At 36.0% G+C, this 17,119-nt stretch overlaps 1 protein-coding gene across 2 annotated transcripts in view; it reads right to left on the minus strand.

Moving 5' to 3' along the window:
• LOC134663900 (uncharacterized) overlaps positions 1–15,734 on the minus strand; it is a 92,641-nt gene extending 76,907 nt beyond the window's left edge. The window contains exon 1 of one of the 2 annotated variants that reach the window (XM_063520442.1): positions 15,566–15,734. In XM_063520442.1, the coding sequence (XP_063376512.1) occupies positions 15,566–15,644 (79 nt within the window). In that variant the 5' untranslated portion in view covers positions 15,645–15,734. Of the gene's footprint in view, positions 1–15,556 lie in introns of both variants that reach the window. The other variant, XM_063520441.1, reaches the window with a different exon arrangement.
• Positions 15,735–17,119: the final 1,385 nt, after the last annotated feature.

Here is a 17,119-nt window from a genome sequence, read left to right on the forward strand (position 1 = left end):
AGTGGTCATTTCTCCATACAAACGTACTCCTCGTTTTCCTCCGTGGTTTTTGAAGCTAGAGCAATGATTTTTTCAACACAGATTAATATTGTCAATATCTGTGTCGGACCGTTTTGCTTTTTTGATATTTTTGTTTTTGAAGGCGCTAGAGCCCTTCAAAAATGGCCAAAATGGCCTAATTGACTATGCCGCAATGAGAGGCGTGGCATTCAAAACTGATATCAATTAGCCAAAAAAGCAAAACGGTCCGACACAGATAATCATTTCATAATCATTTAGATTTCCAAATTTGGTTACGATTGGTTAAGTTTTGGAGGAGGAAACAGAGGAGTATGAAACCTCGATTTTTGAGATTTTTACGCAGGATTTTTCGCCTTGTCCTTATCGCACTACTTTTAGGTGCCGCTTCTGTTAGCGAGACGGGTATATTTAAAACTCAGCTCCTGTTTCGTCTTAAAGTATTTCTTTAATCAGATGGATATAAAACATTACGCAAATTGACAAAGCCACACAGTACCTAAGCTTAACTTACTCTAAGCTTAGCTTTTATTGTGTGTTCATCTACCTACTTAGACGATGACACATATGCTCGTATATTTATCAAAACTATCCCCCTTTCGAAGTTACCCCAATGCACCAAAATAGGAATATTACATAAGATAATGGCTAATACATAACAGAATTAGCGGCTGAAAACTTAAGAAATGTACCCATACGCAACATCGCCAATTAAGGTAAGTTAATTGGTCATAATTCATGGAGATGGGAATCCAATAGCACTGTCAACTAGTACGTACATTTCCTCGTAAATACCCTTTACTGGCTATACGAAATAACCTGCAGGCTTTAATGCTGCAAAGACCCTGTTTTAAAAGTACACCACATGAAATCCATACACTGCACAGCTGGTCCAGATGTCACTACTTTAAAAGCTGCCGACGCTTTCAAGCTTATCCATCTCTGGAACATGGCATCAGACCGTAATGAAGTACTAACATACCTTCGACAACTTTGTCCGTCTGGAAATTGTTCAGTTGACGAATTAAAACCCAAAGGTAACTACAAATTAGCAATGCACGCACGAGAACTTTCCAAAGTTGCGAAACTTTCCACATGAGAAATTCTCAGTAACTTCTGAGAATGTTCTCGAGAACGAGAATTTATTTATTTATCGTAGTTTATACCATGAATATTCACGATAGTTTAGGTGTAGTCCTTACCCCCAGAAAATTCCGACTATTGGTCGTCCGCTTCCGGTCAGAAAAATGTATGACGGCCCGGCCAAACGGTCAGACTTAGGTGGGGGGTGCTCGACCAAATGTCATAGAGGGATCCTGGCAGTTTTTGACGCCGCCATTTTTTCTCAATATGGCTGACTTTTTTTTTTAACTTTTTTAATTTTGTTCTAGCGCGCTGAAATTTTGGTCACGGAATCTCGGGGTCCCCTAGATACTTATGAAAAAATTTTTTTTGGAAAAATGCTACAATTGCGTGAAAACTGTCCACTTTTATTTTGTATGGCAACTTTTAAACGGTGCGTGATAGGTGGGGGGTGCTCGACCAAATGTCACAGAGGGCCCCGAGACAAAACAATCTGCATTAAAAAAAATCAAAATGGCCGACTTTTTTTTTTAATTTTTTTCAAGTTGGTCCGAGCGCGCTGAGATTTGGCATGGCGGGAGATAGAGGCCTCTAGATTCTAATGACACAAAAAAAAATTTGGAAAATATTGTCGAAAGTCGAAATGTTCTCTGATATACAGTGAGAATTTAAGCAACTTATTGGTAAATTTATCACATCAACAAAATAGCTAACTGTAATAGACAATAATATATGCATAATAACATTTAGTTTTAAGTTATGCCTATTTAAACTTTATTTCAAGTATATTCTCTTGTTTAAACAATAATTTCCATGTTGCAGGAATGTTCTGAGAACATTCTCGAGAACGTTTCCGCTTTTTGGGAATGTTCTGCAATTTGTACATTGCTACTACAAATCCTATAAACTCACCATTCCGGAAGAATATACCGATACTTGTCTCTCTGCTGATGTATGGCCTCTCAACGCAAGAATTAAACCCTGGACTTTTTTTCGAGGCTCTCACGTACCCGAAAACTAAAACACCCAGCTCCCCTAGCGCAAGTTACACAGATCACTGCACTCAACACCTTAACATTATTTACCAAAATGTAAGAGGACTCAAGACCAAGCTTCAGCACTTCAAACACGCCCTCCTTTGTCAGGATGCAGACATCGTCGCAGTTACCGAGACCTTTCTTGACAATTCCATAGAAGATGCTGAATTAGCTCCTAATGGATGGACTGTTTTTCGTCGTGACCGCCCCAATCGACGTGGAGGAGGAGTATTGCTCTCTGCCCGACCTGGCGTCACACTACAGAGACACATCGATCTTGAGACAAAAGGCGGCGAAGATCTGTGGTGCTCTTTCTCTCTAAACAACTTTAAATTTTATATTGCTGTTGTTTACATGCCTCCACACTCTACGGACTGCGCTTATATGGATTTATTTCATACAATTGAAACTAAAGTTGAAAACCTCGCCAAACCTTTTGTGATACTGGGAGATTTAAATTTAAATAGCGCATCTGTAGACATATGTACCTACTATCATTACTTTTTAAATTATTGCGACATTTCTGATCGAAATAATGTTTTAAATCTCTTCGGGAGCAAACTTGACGTAGTTTTGGTGCAAAATTCTTTCACAGCAAATGTTCATAAACTAACTGGTGACGGTCTGGTCCCCCACTCTGATGCTTACCATCCACCTCTTGAAACCTCAATTAAACATGCTCTATCTCGCTCTAGGCAAGAGTCCTGTCTTTACCCCAGTAATTTCGACACCAGCAGAGACTGGAATTTTGGCAAAGGCTCCAAAATAACAATTGGTCTCTTGTCTATCAATACTCAGATGTCGATAGTGCTGTTACTGCTTTTTATAGTTTAATTTACAGTATATTTGATGAATGCATCCCTAAGAAGGTACGATCGCAAAAAAATAATAGATGTTATCCTGTTTGGTATACATCTGAAATTATAAAACTCATTACCAAAAAAAGTTACCAACATAAAATGTGGAAGTCTACAAATGATTTGAAGTTTTATCATTCTTTTAGCCAGCTAAGAACTCGCGTAAAGGTGCTCTCAGATAAAGCTTACAAAGATCACATGCAACTTCTTCTACAAAACATCAGAGTTAATCCTCAACAATTCTGGAATCATATCCGCAGTTTGAAAACAACGGGCGGATTCGAAACCTCTGTTTCATACAAAGGCGAAGAGTGTAAGGGTGTTGACACTGCGTTAGCTTTCTCCCACTTTTTCTCTAGTGTCTTTTTACCAGATATCCCACTTTTAGACTCCGCTCTTACCATCAAAAATGATTCGTCCTGCTCAGCTACTCGAATTGACGTTAAAGAAATATATTTGGATGATATAAATAAAGCAATTAATAAATTAAAATCCAAATCCGCGATAGGCCCAGATATTGTGCCTCCGTATATCATTAAAGCTTGCAAGAAATTTTTGCTTCATCCTATCCACTACATTTTTAATCTTTGCATAACCACCGGTACATATCCTACTGCATGGAAAATCTCTCGTGTAAAACCCATTCCAAAAACTAAAGACTCGTCAAAAGTTGAAAACTACCGTCCTATTGCTATTCTCTCTTCTTTCGCCAAAGTTTTCGAATCTATTCTACATCAAAAAATCTCTGTCCAAATCAGACCATACCTCAGCGACAGTCAACATGGATTTCGCCCTAAACGCTCGATTAACACAAATTTATTATCACTAACAGATTTTATTTCCCATCACCTTGATTTAGGTTTACAAGTAGATATAATATATTTTGATTTTCAAAAGGCATTTGATCGTGTCGATAACGACATCCTTTTAGAGAAACTCACCGCGTTTGGCTTCACTCCGCAACTACTTAAACTCATTGCTGACTATTTTAAAGATCGAAAACAGTTTATTCGTCACGGATGTTATGATTCACCTCCATATCATACCCGTTCTGGAGTAAGCCAAGGCTCGATTCTTGGTCCTTTGTTTTTTATTTTAATGATAAACGATCTCGAAAATGAAGTTCACCACTCTCGCACATTACTCTACGCTGACGACCTGAAGCTCATTCGTTGTATAAATAACTCCACGGACTGTGACCTACTCCAACAAGATATTGATGCACTGCTTCACTGGAGTAAGAAAAACAAATTACTCTTTAATCTATCTAAGTGCAGTGTCATGACTTTTAGCCGTGCTCACTCTCCATTTCATTATGATTATATGCTAGACCATATTCCACTCACCCGGGTTAACACAGTTAAAGATCTTGGCATAATGTTTGACTCTAAACTTACTTTTAACGAGCATATAACATCTCTCGCTAAAGATTGTTATAAAAAACTGGGCTTTATCATCCGTAATTCGAAAAACTTTAATGATCCCACAGTAGTTCAGCTATTATACTTTGCATTAGTTAGAAGTAAAATTGAATCTGGCTCTTTAATCTGGAACCCGCATGAAAAATCCTACACCTTGCTTTTAGAAAAGGTACAGAAAGCTTTTCTCCGCTTCTTATATAAGAAAACTTACGGGTATTACCCCTTTCTATACCCAACCAAATTTTTACTGGGTATGCTACGCTTTAACTCCCTCGAGATAAGGCGTAATGTTAATCTAATGTCTGCTATATCTAAAATATTAAGGGGAGAATCAGACTGCCTAGACTTGGTGGCAAAAACGACTACCTTTTTTGTTCCCGACAACTACCTACGTTGTCGCAGCCATCGCCTCCTAGATAATGGAATCATTCACACGACTGCACACCAGTACTCTGCAATTGTCCGTTCCCGGACACTTCTTAATAATTTCTTATCTTTTGCACCTAACTCCGACTTGTTTGCCGACGAAAGTCATAAACTTGTTAAAGATTTTTTACGTTTTTGCGAACAAACATCCAATAGCTAGCTTATTAATCGCTCTATTATTACTTAGGTACTTAATTTTTCTACTTAATTTTACAGTGCATTGGTGTTAGCTGTAATGCTGTAAAATTTAATTTCAATAAATATCAATATCAATATCAATATCAATGCTAAGATTATTAACATTAAACCCATCAATTTCGCCTTAAAAGGCTTGCTACACGGTCGCCGACAAGCCTTCTAACCGTCTGGCCTTGGTCAGTTTTGGTCAAATTTTGTTGGTAACAACTGTCTACACGGTCCGGGACCGGCCAAGGCCACGCGGTCTGGGGGCTTGTCGGCGACCGTGTAGCAAGCCTTTAAGTACCTAACTGAGAGTTTAAATACCTATATATTTAAATCAAAATGTTTTATATCTAATGCAAAGAAGCTGGACTAAACCGTCGTAAAGGGAGATTTTAATGAACGTTATTATCACCTAAACACCTAGGGCCGTAAATTTAGAATAACTCAGACAGCTATTGTTTGACCCATTTCTATATATATCTGCGTAAAATATTACTTAATTTGATCTATTTTATTAATTTATGAATAAATTACATATTTATATTAACAACCAAATTACAGAAACTTAACACCTACTTTCATAACAGATATATTATGTTAAAAGAAATTAATTGATCGTGACGTGTAGGTACCTAAATAAGTATAGGTAGTACCTACCTACTTTAATATAATATTATATATATACGATTATCGACGTCAAAAAAAAGGTAATACGGGTATGCAGACGTTATAATCATTAACGTGCAGTGTTGCCAACTTGGCATAAATGATGCCAGATCTGGCATATTTTCACTCGCTTTGGCACCAAAATTTTCCATTTAGCATTTGGCATATTTTTTAGCATAATTTAGTCTAAGCCAAGTTTGCACCAACTCGGCAGCAACAATATGCGTCGCCTTATGTGGTCCATATTTTCAAATGAATTTTGACTTTTGTGGACAGATGGACGTTAACGGACTATATAAAGTTGGCCAAGCAGATCTTATTTGTAGAAAAATGCGGTAACTTTGAAAAATGTATGTGTTTTAAGTGTCTAATTTCAAGTGATATTGTAGCATTTTTTTTAGCATAGGTGTTTCAAAAATCTTTGGCATAATTTTGGCATAATCTAGACATTAGTCTAGCATTTTTTCAAAATCTGAGTTGGCAACACTGATAACGTGTGTAATCACAAATAGACTGGGTTACATAAAGACATCAATTGTTAGCATACAAAAGAAAGACATCAACGAATGAGCTATAATGTAAAAAAACATTTAAATATAATTGTCATTAGGTGCATAATGAATACTAACTAATAATGATAATTACTTATGCGTTTTTCTCTTACGTGTTTGTTATACTTGGGTAATATATTGTTCATAAATATTTATTTAGATGGTACCAGGACCTACTATAGGTCCTATAGTAAGTACCTACTCAAATGCAAAAAAATCATGTCTAACTAATTAATCAGTTCGTCTGCGTTGTTTTGACGACTAGTATGTAGAATGTAACGAAACATGTAAGCACCTTTTTGTTATTTTTGGTAGGTAATAAAAGCATAATCGCTAGTCGATTAATTTATTTGACTTGAAAGTGATTTATAATCATTATGCGAAATGGATTAAAAAGCCAGTGGGCGATGTCTGGGCTGACACACGAGTTAAGTGCCACCCAATTATATGTCTTAATGTAACAGCTCAAGGTCTATAATAAGGCTGGGAATAAACGTGTCAGCTGTTACAGGAGAACTTTCACACGCGCGCATTAAGATGCAAATTATGTAAAACTTTCAAAAGAATAGCTTACAATGTTTTGTTACTTCATATGCAAAATAAGTTTTTTTTTATAGATTTCGTTCTTAACTTTCCTGTTATCGGAGGAAACATTTATTTGTTCCGTTTTACATAATCGCAAAATCATATCAAAACTCGATAAGAGTTACGTTGACCTGCGCTCTAGCCTCGTAATAAAAGCTAGAGTCTGTGCGGAAAGAGAAGAGTCGTGGGATTTGAGGGCGCGCCAGTGCTATTTTATGGTTTTTGCTATGCTGACAACACTGGTCACGTGATTATAGTACGACACTAAAGGTCATGATACTTGTATCCCTTTTGTTCCGGTTTTTTACCACGGTTTACTAAACGGAGCCTGGTGGTGGTGTCGGCTCGTCAAATCAATCCTTTGAATTAGCGCAGGCACTAGTTTTCTTTTTAAAACACACTCTTGTTTTTTATGTCTCAGATACTAAAAAGTGACAGTGCGATTGACAAAACTGCTAAAACTAGTTAAGAATCTGCCCAATACAACTGTAATTTTAGTACCAAACAAGATAGAGTCTCATTTATGTACTACCTAATCTGTGCAGTCCAACAGTTATTTTAATACAAAACCGGGTAGATCAGGTAGAAATTGGGCATTAGAACTGTAATTTTACTATCTGGGATATATTTCACCCATTGTAAACTTGACTTGTAATGTATGTGTACATTATTAATAATAAATATGAATATGAATAAAAATAGTGCATAGGTAGGCCTTATTGGGATATGTCCGGTTCTCTCATCTCACGATATTTTACTTCGCCGAAAAGTCTGCTAAATATGAAATACTTAGAATTTCGTAACTAACAGAACCTAGTAAACGTACTTACAAATAAAGAAATATTTTTATGAAAAAGTTTTATTCTTTGTAATCGAAGTCTGAATTAAAATATTCAATGTCACTTATGTTTGAGCTAGCTTCAGAACAACCAGGGACTGATGTGAGGAACTGGATGTGCTTGAATCCGGCACGTAGATTACGAATTCTTGCATATCATCTACTTAGCGGTTTTTTATTCGAGATACCGTAGGTACTTTTACACAAACCTGAAAAAAAAATTACATATAAATATGCATAAAATGGCAAGTATCAAGACTATTTGTCAGTTATTTTAAAGATCATGAATGACCTGCATATTTATGAAAATTAATATATTTTGAATGAATATACTTACCGATTATGTACCGGAGACAAGTTACTTAGGGGGCTTATTAAATAGGTAATTATTTAATATTAAATACAACATCAATACCCGCGAATAGCGGAAACACGTTCCGCGACTTTTTGTAAGTCGATAGTCGGCTTTTAGCCGTTTTCTTCCCCCTGACAAAACCGAACAATGTTAAATATAATTTTTCTTGTGGTTTTATGTACGGTTTCATCGTGTTTTGAAAATATTTTATACATAAAACTTGCGGTTTTTGTTAATAAAAATATACAATGACAGAAGTTTGTTTACTTTTTACAAGACAGGTGTCAAAGGTTTGATTGCCATATAAAATTTAAAATGTTAGTTCCCGTTTCTGCCACGACTCTTCTCTTTCCGCACAGACTCTAAACGCTATGATTATATTTTTTTCTTTTTGGTATACCTATGCGTACTGAGGTATATATACTTGGTCAAGCAGATCTTGTCAGTAAAAAAGGGCGGCAAATTTGAAAAATGTAGGCGCGAAGGGATAGCGTCTCATAGAAAATTTGAATTTCGCGCCTTTTTCTACTGACAAGATTTGCTTGACCGTCTATAGTTCATCGTTTTGCGTTCAGAGCAATTAAGTAGGTATACAGAGTGGACCAAAATAGTACATTATTGTCGAGGCTCGGAAGTAGCTACTTGCAGTCCGTTTAATTGAATCCGAAGCCAGCAAGTAGCCTTCCAGCCGAGTCATATATAGTGCTTTTCTCAAAAATGGTGCAACAAATATAAATATCATATAAATATTTTACAAAACCAACGTTCTTACGTATATATTTTCAGAGAAAAAAGCCCTGACCGCCTTTTTATTTTTTTTAATAAAAAAAATAGAAGTGTATTTTTCTGCCGAAAATACGCCAACCTATTTGAGACAGCTAAATAGTCGCGGTACTAATCATCTGTTTGGTTTGGCTGTTTAATGGGCCTGTGCCTTCATTTGATATGGTCATTTCAACTTTTAAAAAGTTTGGAACTCGACAAATAATGGAATTTGTATGCAACATTGCAGTCCCAAAATCGAGACTGCAATGTTTTTAACTTTTTAATTTTTGACTGACCATAAACTACAAAGTCGACTTTGCCGTCCATTTTTGAGAAATAGTACATTATTGTCGAGGTTCGGAAGTAGCTACTTGCAGGCTGAGGATTCGTTTTAAACGGACGACCTTGGGAGTCCGTTTAATTGAATCCGAAGCCAGCAAGTAGCCTTCCAGCCGAGTCATATATAGTGCTTTTCTCAAAAATGGTGCAAGAAATATAAATATCATAGAAATATTTTACAAAACCCATGTTCTTGCGTATATATTTTCACAGAAGAAAGCCCTTGCCGCCTTTTAATTTTTTTTAATAAAAAAATAGAAGTGTATTTTTCTGCCGAAATACGCCAACCTATTTGAGACAACTAAATAGTCGCGGTACTAAATCATCTGTTTGGCTGTTTAATGGGCCTGTGCCTTCATTTGATATGGCCATTTCAACTTTAAAAAAGTTTGGAACTCGACAAATAATGGAATTTGTATGCAACATTGCAGTCCTAAAATCGAGACTGCAATGTTTTTAACTTTTTAATTTTTGACTGACCATAAACTCCGCGCTTCGCGACCTATTTTTTAGACGGCAAAGTCAACTTTGCCGTCCATTTTTGAGAAAAAGTTTTTTACTGTCCTGTCCTCACGTCGTGGGCTATCAGAATACGATTTTCAAGGGTGATTCGTTGTAAACACACTCTTTGGGATAATAATGACATTTATTATATTTTTTTTTTATCAAGAGATGTGAACGCTAGCGACTTAATGGTGACTGCCTTTTTTGCTGATTTTGCTCGACGCAGCCTTAAGAAATTACGGGGAGAAGCAATTAATTTAATAAAAAAAAGTATTGAATTGTTTTGAATGTTTGTTTTTGTAACATTATAGTTCTTGTAGTCTTGTAGTTAGGGCGTGTATAGTAGGACCTTGCCTCTAACATGAGATCTGATAACTTTTTGACAGTGCGAGCCATATGGTCTCGTCTTGGCAACATTTTACATGAAACTTTTTTTCTTTTTGGAAGTTACTTTAAGTTACTACCTACCTACCTATACCCCAATTTAAAGGGTGGGAGTGATATACTGGAAATCCTGAAATAAGGTTTTCATTATTTATAACAAGGATTCCCTATGTCAATTTTCAGCATTAAAATTTGCGGAAGTCTCACAAACTTCCTAACCCTTAAAGGGTTTGGAGGTAAAAGTTCCAAGTTTTAGAATGTTTGTTTGTGTACTACACTAATACTGTAGCTTAGGTACATACCAAATTTTAGCCTACTAGAACTTCGGCACTGGTCCCACCGCGAGCTAGTAAGCTATGAGCTATCGGCTATAAACACGAACAAAAGATAAGCACTCCCGTGTAAATAAAAGAGACACGGCGATATTTATAGTTACTCGCCCAGCGGTGAGCTATAAATATCGCCGTGTCTCTTTTATTTACACGGGAGTGCTTATCTTTTGTTCGTGTTTATAGCCGATAGCTCATAGCTTACTAGCTCGCGGTGGGACCAGTGCCTTCAGGAGGTACCTAATTTTGATGATCATCAGTGAGTGCGTATCTACATATTAAATTATAGGTACCTTTATAAATCAGTTTAGCCGTCGTAGTAAAATACATACTTAGTTAAATGATGTTAACAATATTTAATCTGTGATAAAGTTCAATTAAACGGAGAAAGGACTCTAAATGTAGGCGAATTAAACAGTTACACAACCGCATATCGCAGTTTGACACTTGAGCTCAAATTACAAAATTAACCCCAAACAATCGTGCGCAACGGAAACCGAATGAGCAAATTATGTAGGTTAAGAGTAATAAGCACGTTTTATATGTATGGCCAACCAATTCTGGACGGGTTAACAAGTTATCATTGTTTCGTTTTATAAATTTTATAATAAATACAAGTCGCCTATACTAGTCCTAAGTAGACGTGTGCGCCGATTAAAAAATGATCGGCGGCGGCGTTTGCCAAAAAATCGGCGGCGGCGGCGTGTTTTCGGCGTGAAATCGGCGTGACCTTGACTTTCAAGTTTCTTAAGAAAAATCATTAATTTGCTGTTTTTCTTGAAAATTTGATCAATGCAGGTTGCTGGTCAATAAACTATGTATAGTTATATATGCTGTGAGTAAAATAAATGGTTTGTAAATGAATATAGGATAGGTGTAATAACTTGATTTCCATAGTAACTGGCTTTCATTAAGAGGTTTCCTGCTCCCAATGACCTTCGATCCAATCTGTAACTCTCCGTTTTCTCAAGTTTTCCATGGCTTATCCTATTAAAAATGACGTACTTTTTACTTTAACAAAACAGAACTTCATACATCCTTGACATTTGCTAGACATAGTACACTGCTATGGCTTCTTTTTAATGGTTTTCTTGTCATACAAGCACCAGGCTCACTGAGACGTATCTTCTTTCTCGTTTCCTCATTGCTGAGGCTCGCGACCACATGTAATTTGTCTCCATTTCATGCAGTCATAAGCCGTATGGACTGCACGGTGCAGACTGCCGCAAGTCGACCTCTTCATAGCGTTCGACCATCTCACACATGCTCCAACTTGAGCACGTTTGCCATTCATTCGGCTTAAATTAATGTGTTTCTCCACATCATGCGTTGGATAATATATCCGAAGAAGCTAAGGGCTCTCCCATGGCATGTTTGGAATAGATGAGTGGCGATATAGAGCTCTTTCAGAATGGAGAAGTTTGTTCTTTTAGCTGTTCAAGGTATAAGCAGCACTAGCAGCAGTCTTCTTTCGTTCGTTAACAGTTGATGGTGAATGCTTAGGGTTACTCAGTTACTTTAACTGGCTATTCAGGTTCATTTAATTAATGATTGATGTATATTTGACAACTGTAACATAAATAATACAAAAAATCTATATTGTAATCCAAAAACCAACTCAGAATAGCTAATTAACAACACTCAAGGTCACGCCGATTTCACGCCGATCATTTATCGGCGGCGGCGGCGTGGTCAAAAAGCCCGGCGGCGGCGGCGCGCCGGCGCGGCGCACACGTCTAGTCCTAAGTAGGTAGCGTAACATAAGTCGGACTGGACCTCTAGCGTAAATATAAAATTTTGAACATGGCGCCGGGCGGTCACTTTTGGGGAATTAATACCTAAGGTTTAAAGGGTGGACCAACTCTGGGCGGGTTATCAACTTATCAAGTTGTCATAGTATAGTTTTGTTTTATAATAAATACGATTTGCCGGTACTAGTAGTAGTGATATCATCAACATTTCGATAGCACCAATATAATTATATATAGTTTTTAAATTTTAAATTTTTAAATATGACATGTTTAGGTTACTTAGGACATTTATCAGCCATTTGTCAATTTATGTTATTTTGAATTTCATTTTGAATGTTATGCATGATTTAGGCTAAGTTTATTTTATTTTATTGTATACAATTTTGCATGATACTTGTATCTTATGAAGCAAATAAAGAACATACATCTTATTTGGAACTGGAATATACCATCTACACTGAGAGAAAAGGATAACAGAAACACACTTAGAATTACAAAAATAAACTTATCCGGGGACAAGGAGAGTCAACTAATAGGAACAAATTGACTTTTGCAATTTCTATTAGTTCTTGCAATTTCTATTATCTGTTTGTTGAAATCTAGACACGCGGCAGCGTGTCAAGCCAAGTTCAAGCAAAGGAACTGGCTAGCCAGCGCCGAGTGTAATATTACACGAACCACTTGGTGCCACTTTTGACCATTCTATAACTCAAAACATCTTTAACGTAAACACATAAAACTACGTGTGTTTAATTATATTCATAAGGACATCTAGAAGCCCAAATTTCATGAAGCTAGCTCAAACGGTTATAAAGATATGAAGGTCAAAAAGTCGTAAATTTTAAGACTGACTGACATACCTATAGTACCTAAACCTAACCTACTTCCAGATGACCTAGAAGGATGAAATTTGGAATCCAGCTCAGTTATTGTGTGAAAGCGTAGGAAAAAATCTAAAAATTAAAAAAAGTTATAAAATAGGGGGGGTCCCCATACAAAAAAACCATTTTTTATTGTGACTGACATATAAGTACCTAAACCTAACCTACTTCCAGATGACCTAGAAGGATGAAATTTGGAATCCAGCTCAGTTATTGTGTGAAAGCGTAGGAAAAAATCTAAAAATTAAAAAAAGTTATAAAATAGGGGGGGTCCCCATACAAAAAAACCATTTTTTATTGTGACTGACATATAAGTACCTAAACCTAACCTACTTCCAGATGACCTAGAAGGATGAAATTTGGAATCCAGCTCGGTTATTGTGTGTAAGCGTAGGAAAAAATCTAAAAACAAAAAAAAGTTAATAAATAGGGGGGGTTCCCATACAAATTTCTTTTTTATTGTGACTGACATATAGTACCTAAACCTAACCTACTTCCAGATGACCTAGAAGGATGAAATTTGGAATCCAGCTCGGTAATTGTGTGTAAGCGTAGGAAGAAATCTAAAAATAAAAAAGTTAAAAAATAGGGGGGGTCCCCATACAAAAAACCTGTAATACGCGCTAAACAACCGGCCAACGGTGTGTCGTTGGCGGCGCGCGGCAGCGCGGCACCACATAATTAATACAAAGAACAGAAGTAAAAAACATGCAGCGGAAACACAAGAAAAAACATTAAATCTCAATACCTGCCTAGTTTTCTTTACAAAAATTATTGATATCCCATCAAAAACATAAATGTAAAAAAGGAGAGCCAAGTTCAATACAAAAATTATGCTTGGCTGTGGGGTTCGCCGCAAAAAGAATGGAGATTTAAATGAGTGCCAAGTTCTATGCAAAATCCAAATATGTATTTATAGGAACAAAATAACATTATAAACAAGTATTAAACTCTATTTCTTTGCTTTATTGGATACCTATAACAATTGCTGTTATTTAAAAAAAATGTGAGATCTTAAAGTAGGTTAGATTTGGCTTGGCCACTTTTTATCAGAATTACAAAATATATATGTTGAATAACTTTATAAAATGACTGATGTAATGAAAACTGGCCAAGTCAAATCTAACCTGCTTTAAGATCTCGCATTTTTTTTAAATAACAGCAATTGTTATAGGTATCCAATAAAGCAAAGAAATAGAGTTTAATACTTGTTTATAATGTTATTTTGTTCCTATAAATACATATTTGGATTTTGCATAGAACTTGGCACTCATTTAAATCTCCATTCTTTTTGCGGCGAACCCCACAGCCAAGCATAATTTTTGTATTGAACTTGGCTCTCCTTTTTTACATTTATGTTTTTGATGGGATTAGATTTAGGATTACTGAGCTGTTTGTAGAAATAAATAAACTTTACAGAAATAGTGACACGTCTATAATTAAAAAAATAAATAAATATTATAGGACATTTTTACACAAATTGACTAAGCCCCACGGTAAGCTCAAGAAGGCTTGTGTTGTGGATACTCAGACAACGATATATGTAATATATAAATACTTAAATACATAGAAAACAACCATGACTCAGGAACAAATATCTGTATCATCATACAAATAAATGCCCTTACCAGGATTCGAACCCGGGACCATCGGGATAATTAGTACTAAACTTCATTTTTCCCCCAGTACAGAACTGTTTTTTAATTCCTGGTTTAGTTTACTAATGATTTTTCTCTCAGTGTACACGCACAATACACTTTACAGATATTGTTGTACCTAGGTACCTGTTCTAAAATAAGGGGACCAAATTCTGAAACGTAAAAATACCAATTTTATAAAATAAAGTACATACTTGAAATGACGAAACGCGACTAGTCATGGTGTCGTTATGTTTAAATTAGTAAATAATAAATTCAATGTTTACCTTCAAGCAAATAACCGTGATCTGTATGTATTCAAATTCAATGCCTACTATTATAGGACTTTCCTGCTATAGGAAATGTAAATAGTGAGAATTATGGAGAACGTGAGAGGAAAGCTAGATTTCTAGGAAACCCAAAAAACAGAACCCTAATAGCATCACTAAGGATCTCTGGTTGTCTGGAAGAGATTTTTAGCCTGTTGTTTACCTGTTCTTGAGTTGCTGTATTTAATTGTATTATTTTCTATGTATAAGGGGATCCGTGTTTCCTTTTGAGGTACGGAACCCTAAATATACGGAAAATATTTCTTTACCCACAGATTAGAGGAAAATAATTAATTAAATCAAATAAGGTTTTTCGCTATCTGGACATGCTTAAATAATAAGATATTTCGATTGGTTAGTCGAAATTGTCCTTAGGTATTTCAATTTTACTTGATTATGTACTTATACAAAAAAAAATGAAAGTTGTTGGAAATTTCAGGAAAATTTTCTATTAAAAATATGAGGTTTCCGAACTTTTTCAATGTCGAAATTTCGAAGTAGGTACCTAATAAAAAAATAGAGATTTAAAGATAGATAAAAATTGCATTTTAAGACAGAGCATTTTTATATGTATGATCTATATTTTTTTTTTAGAAATTAGATAATTTTCTTCTCACCATCATCACTTTCAATATCTGCAATTGGCGAAACCGATGAAATCCAAAAAATAATGCCAAAAATAAATAAACTTCTGTAGCAAAACATAATGCCGTTAAAATTTTAAAAAGAACACATTCGTAATTCACTGGCGTGCGATTCGTGAAGGCCGCGGCGCGGAGGTGCGCGCGCAGGTGTGGTCGCAGGTAAACTGGCGCGGGCGCCGGCGACGGTGCAACATGGGCCAGTCGCCTGCGGCTGAAGCTGAATTTCAGCCGATGATATATATTAGCTCCTTAATAAATGAAGTAAACTCGAGAAAATCTTAACTTACTTTAGTTATTGCGTGCTTACAGTATGATTATTTTATAATGTGATGCCTAATATGATTTTAAAGTAAACGTTCGTAGTAGCGAGCAGAAAATAAGTTAAGTTCTGTAGAAGAAAGGATCTACCCAAATTTAAACCCTCCAGAAAGTACCAACTACGAAGAACACAAATAACACAATAGATCATTTTTATACCATCTTGATCTACAGTTTAATTTTTTATGGCTCTAACGTACGTAAGTCTAGGTAGGTACCTAACGTTTTCATATGAAACAATGTTACCTACTTAGCTCAAATTGGACAGCTGTATGGCGCCATATGTTTTGAGCTGAGGTAACTGGATTATAAAACGTCGTCAGTGCTTGCCCAGTTAATAATTAATAATTACCGCGTTATTTACTGGGCTGGATGGCGCCATCTACTTACTTCAACAGTATAATTTGTGCATGGCTAAAATATTTGCCGCATTATCTATGAAAATGGACCTTATTGTCGTTGGCGCTTACGCCGCACGGCACTGTATTTATATCGGAGCATTGTTAATAATGACGCAAGCGCCATGGACAATAAGGTCTCTTTCCATAACGCGTGTAAGTTTTCTCTAAGCATTTTACAGGGTAAGTATAATCGTTAAAATTAATACAGATATAATAGGCGATAAACATTAGATGTTTTATTGCTTTATTAGAGTGTAATCTCATCACTTACAGCAGATAATTTAAGGCTTTCAATGAACATCGTACTTACTAAGTAGGTACATTGGAAGCGCTTAACTTAATAAGTACTTGTTTTGGTAAATTTTGGATGTTTTCTAGATCTAAATTTATTTTAAAAGCGGTGATGCGGTTTTACTGATTATGCATAAGTGCTACCTATATTCGACATCAGTTTAAAGTTTTTCGTTGTATCTGTTATGTTTGTTCAATAATGACCTACTGATTAGCTACACCCTGTATAAGTACTGCACTTACGTATTTGTTTACAAAATAAAGGCGCCGATGCCACTACGCATGCGCTGAAGGCAGGGCCCGTATTCCTAAACTAAATTTTACCAAACAATTCATTGCCAATAGCCAACTATGAGCAACATGAGACCTCTAGAACAACAACTGCATGCGTAATGCAATATCACACATACCTCTACGTACATACTTTGTTTGAGGCAGGTGATTCGTTTAGCGATGGGAATCATTTCAATTGCCTACAATTTAATCTACCCTCCAAGTTAGTCTACATATACGTCGTTGTTGTTAC

The sequence above is a fragment of the Cydia fagiglandana genome, chromosome 4 (assembly GCF_963556715.1).
Source record: "Cydia fagiglandana chromosome 4, ilCydFagi1.1, whole genome shotgun sequence".
Taxonomy (NCBI): Eukaryota; Metazoa; Arthropoda; class Insecta; order Lepidoptera; family Tortricidae; genus Cydia; species Cydia fagiglandana.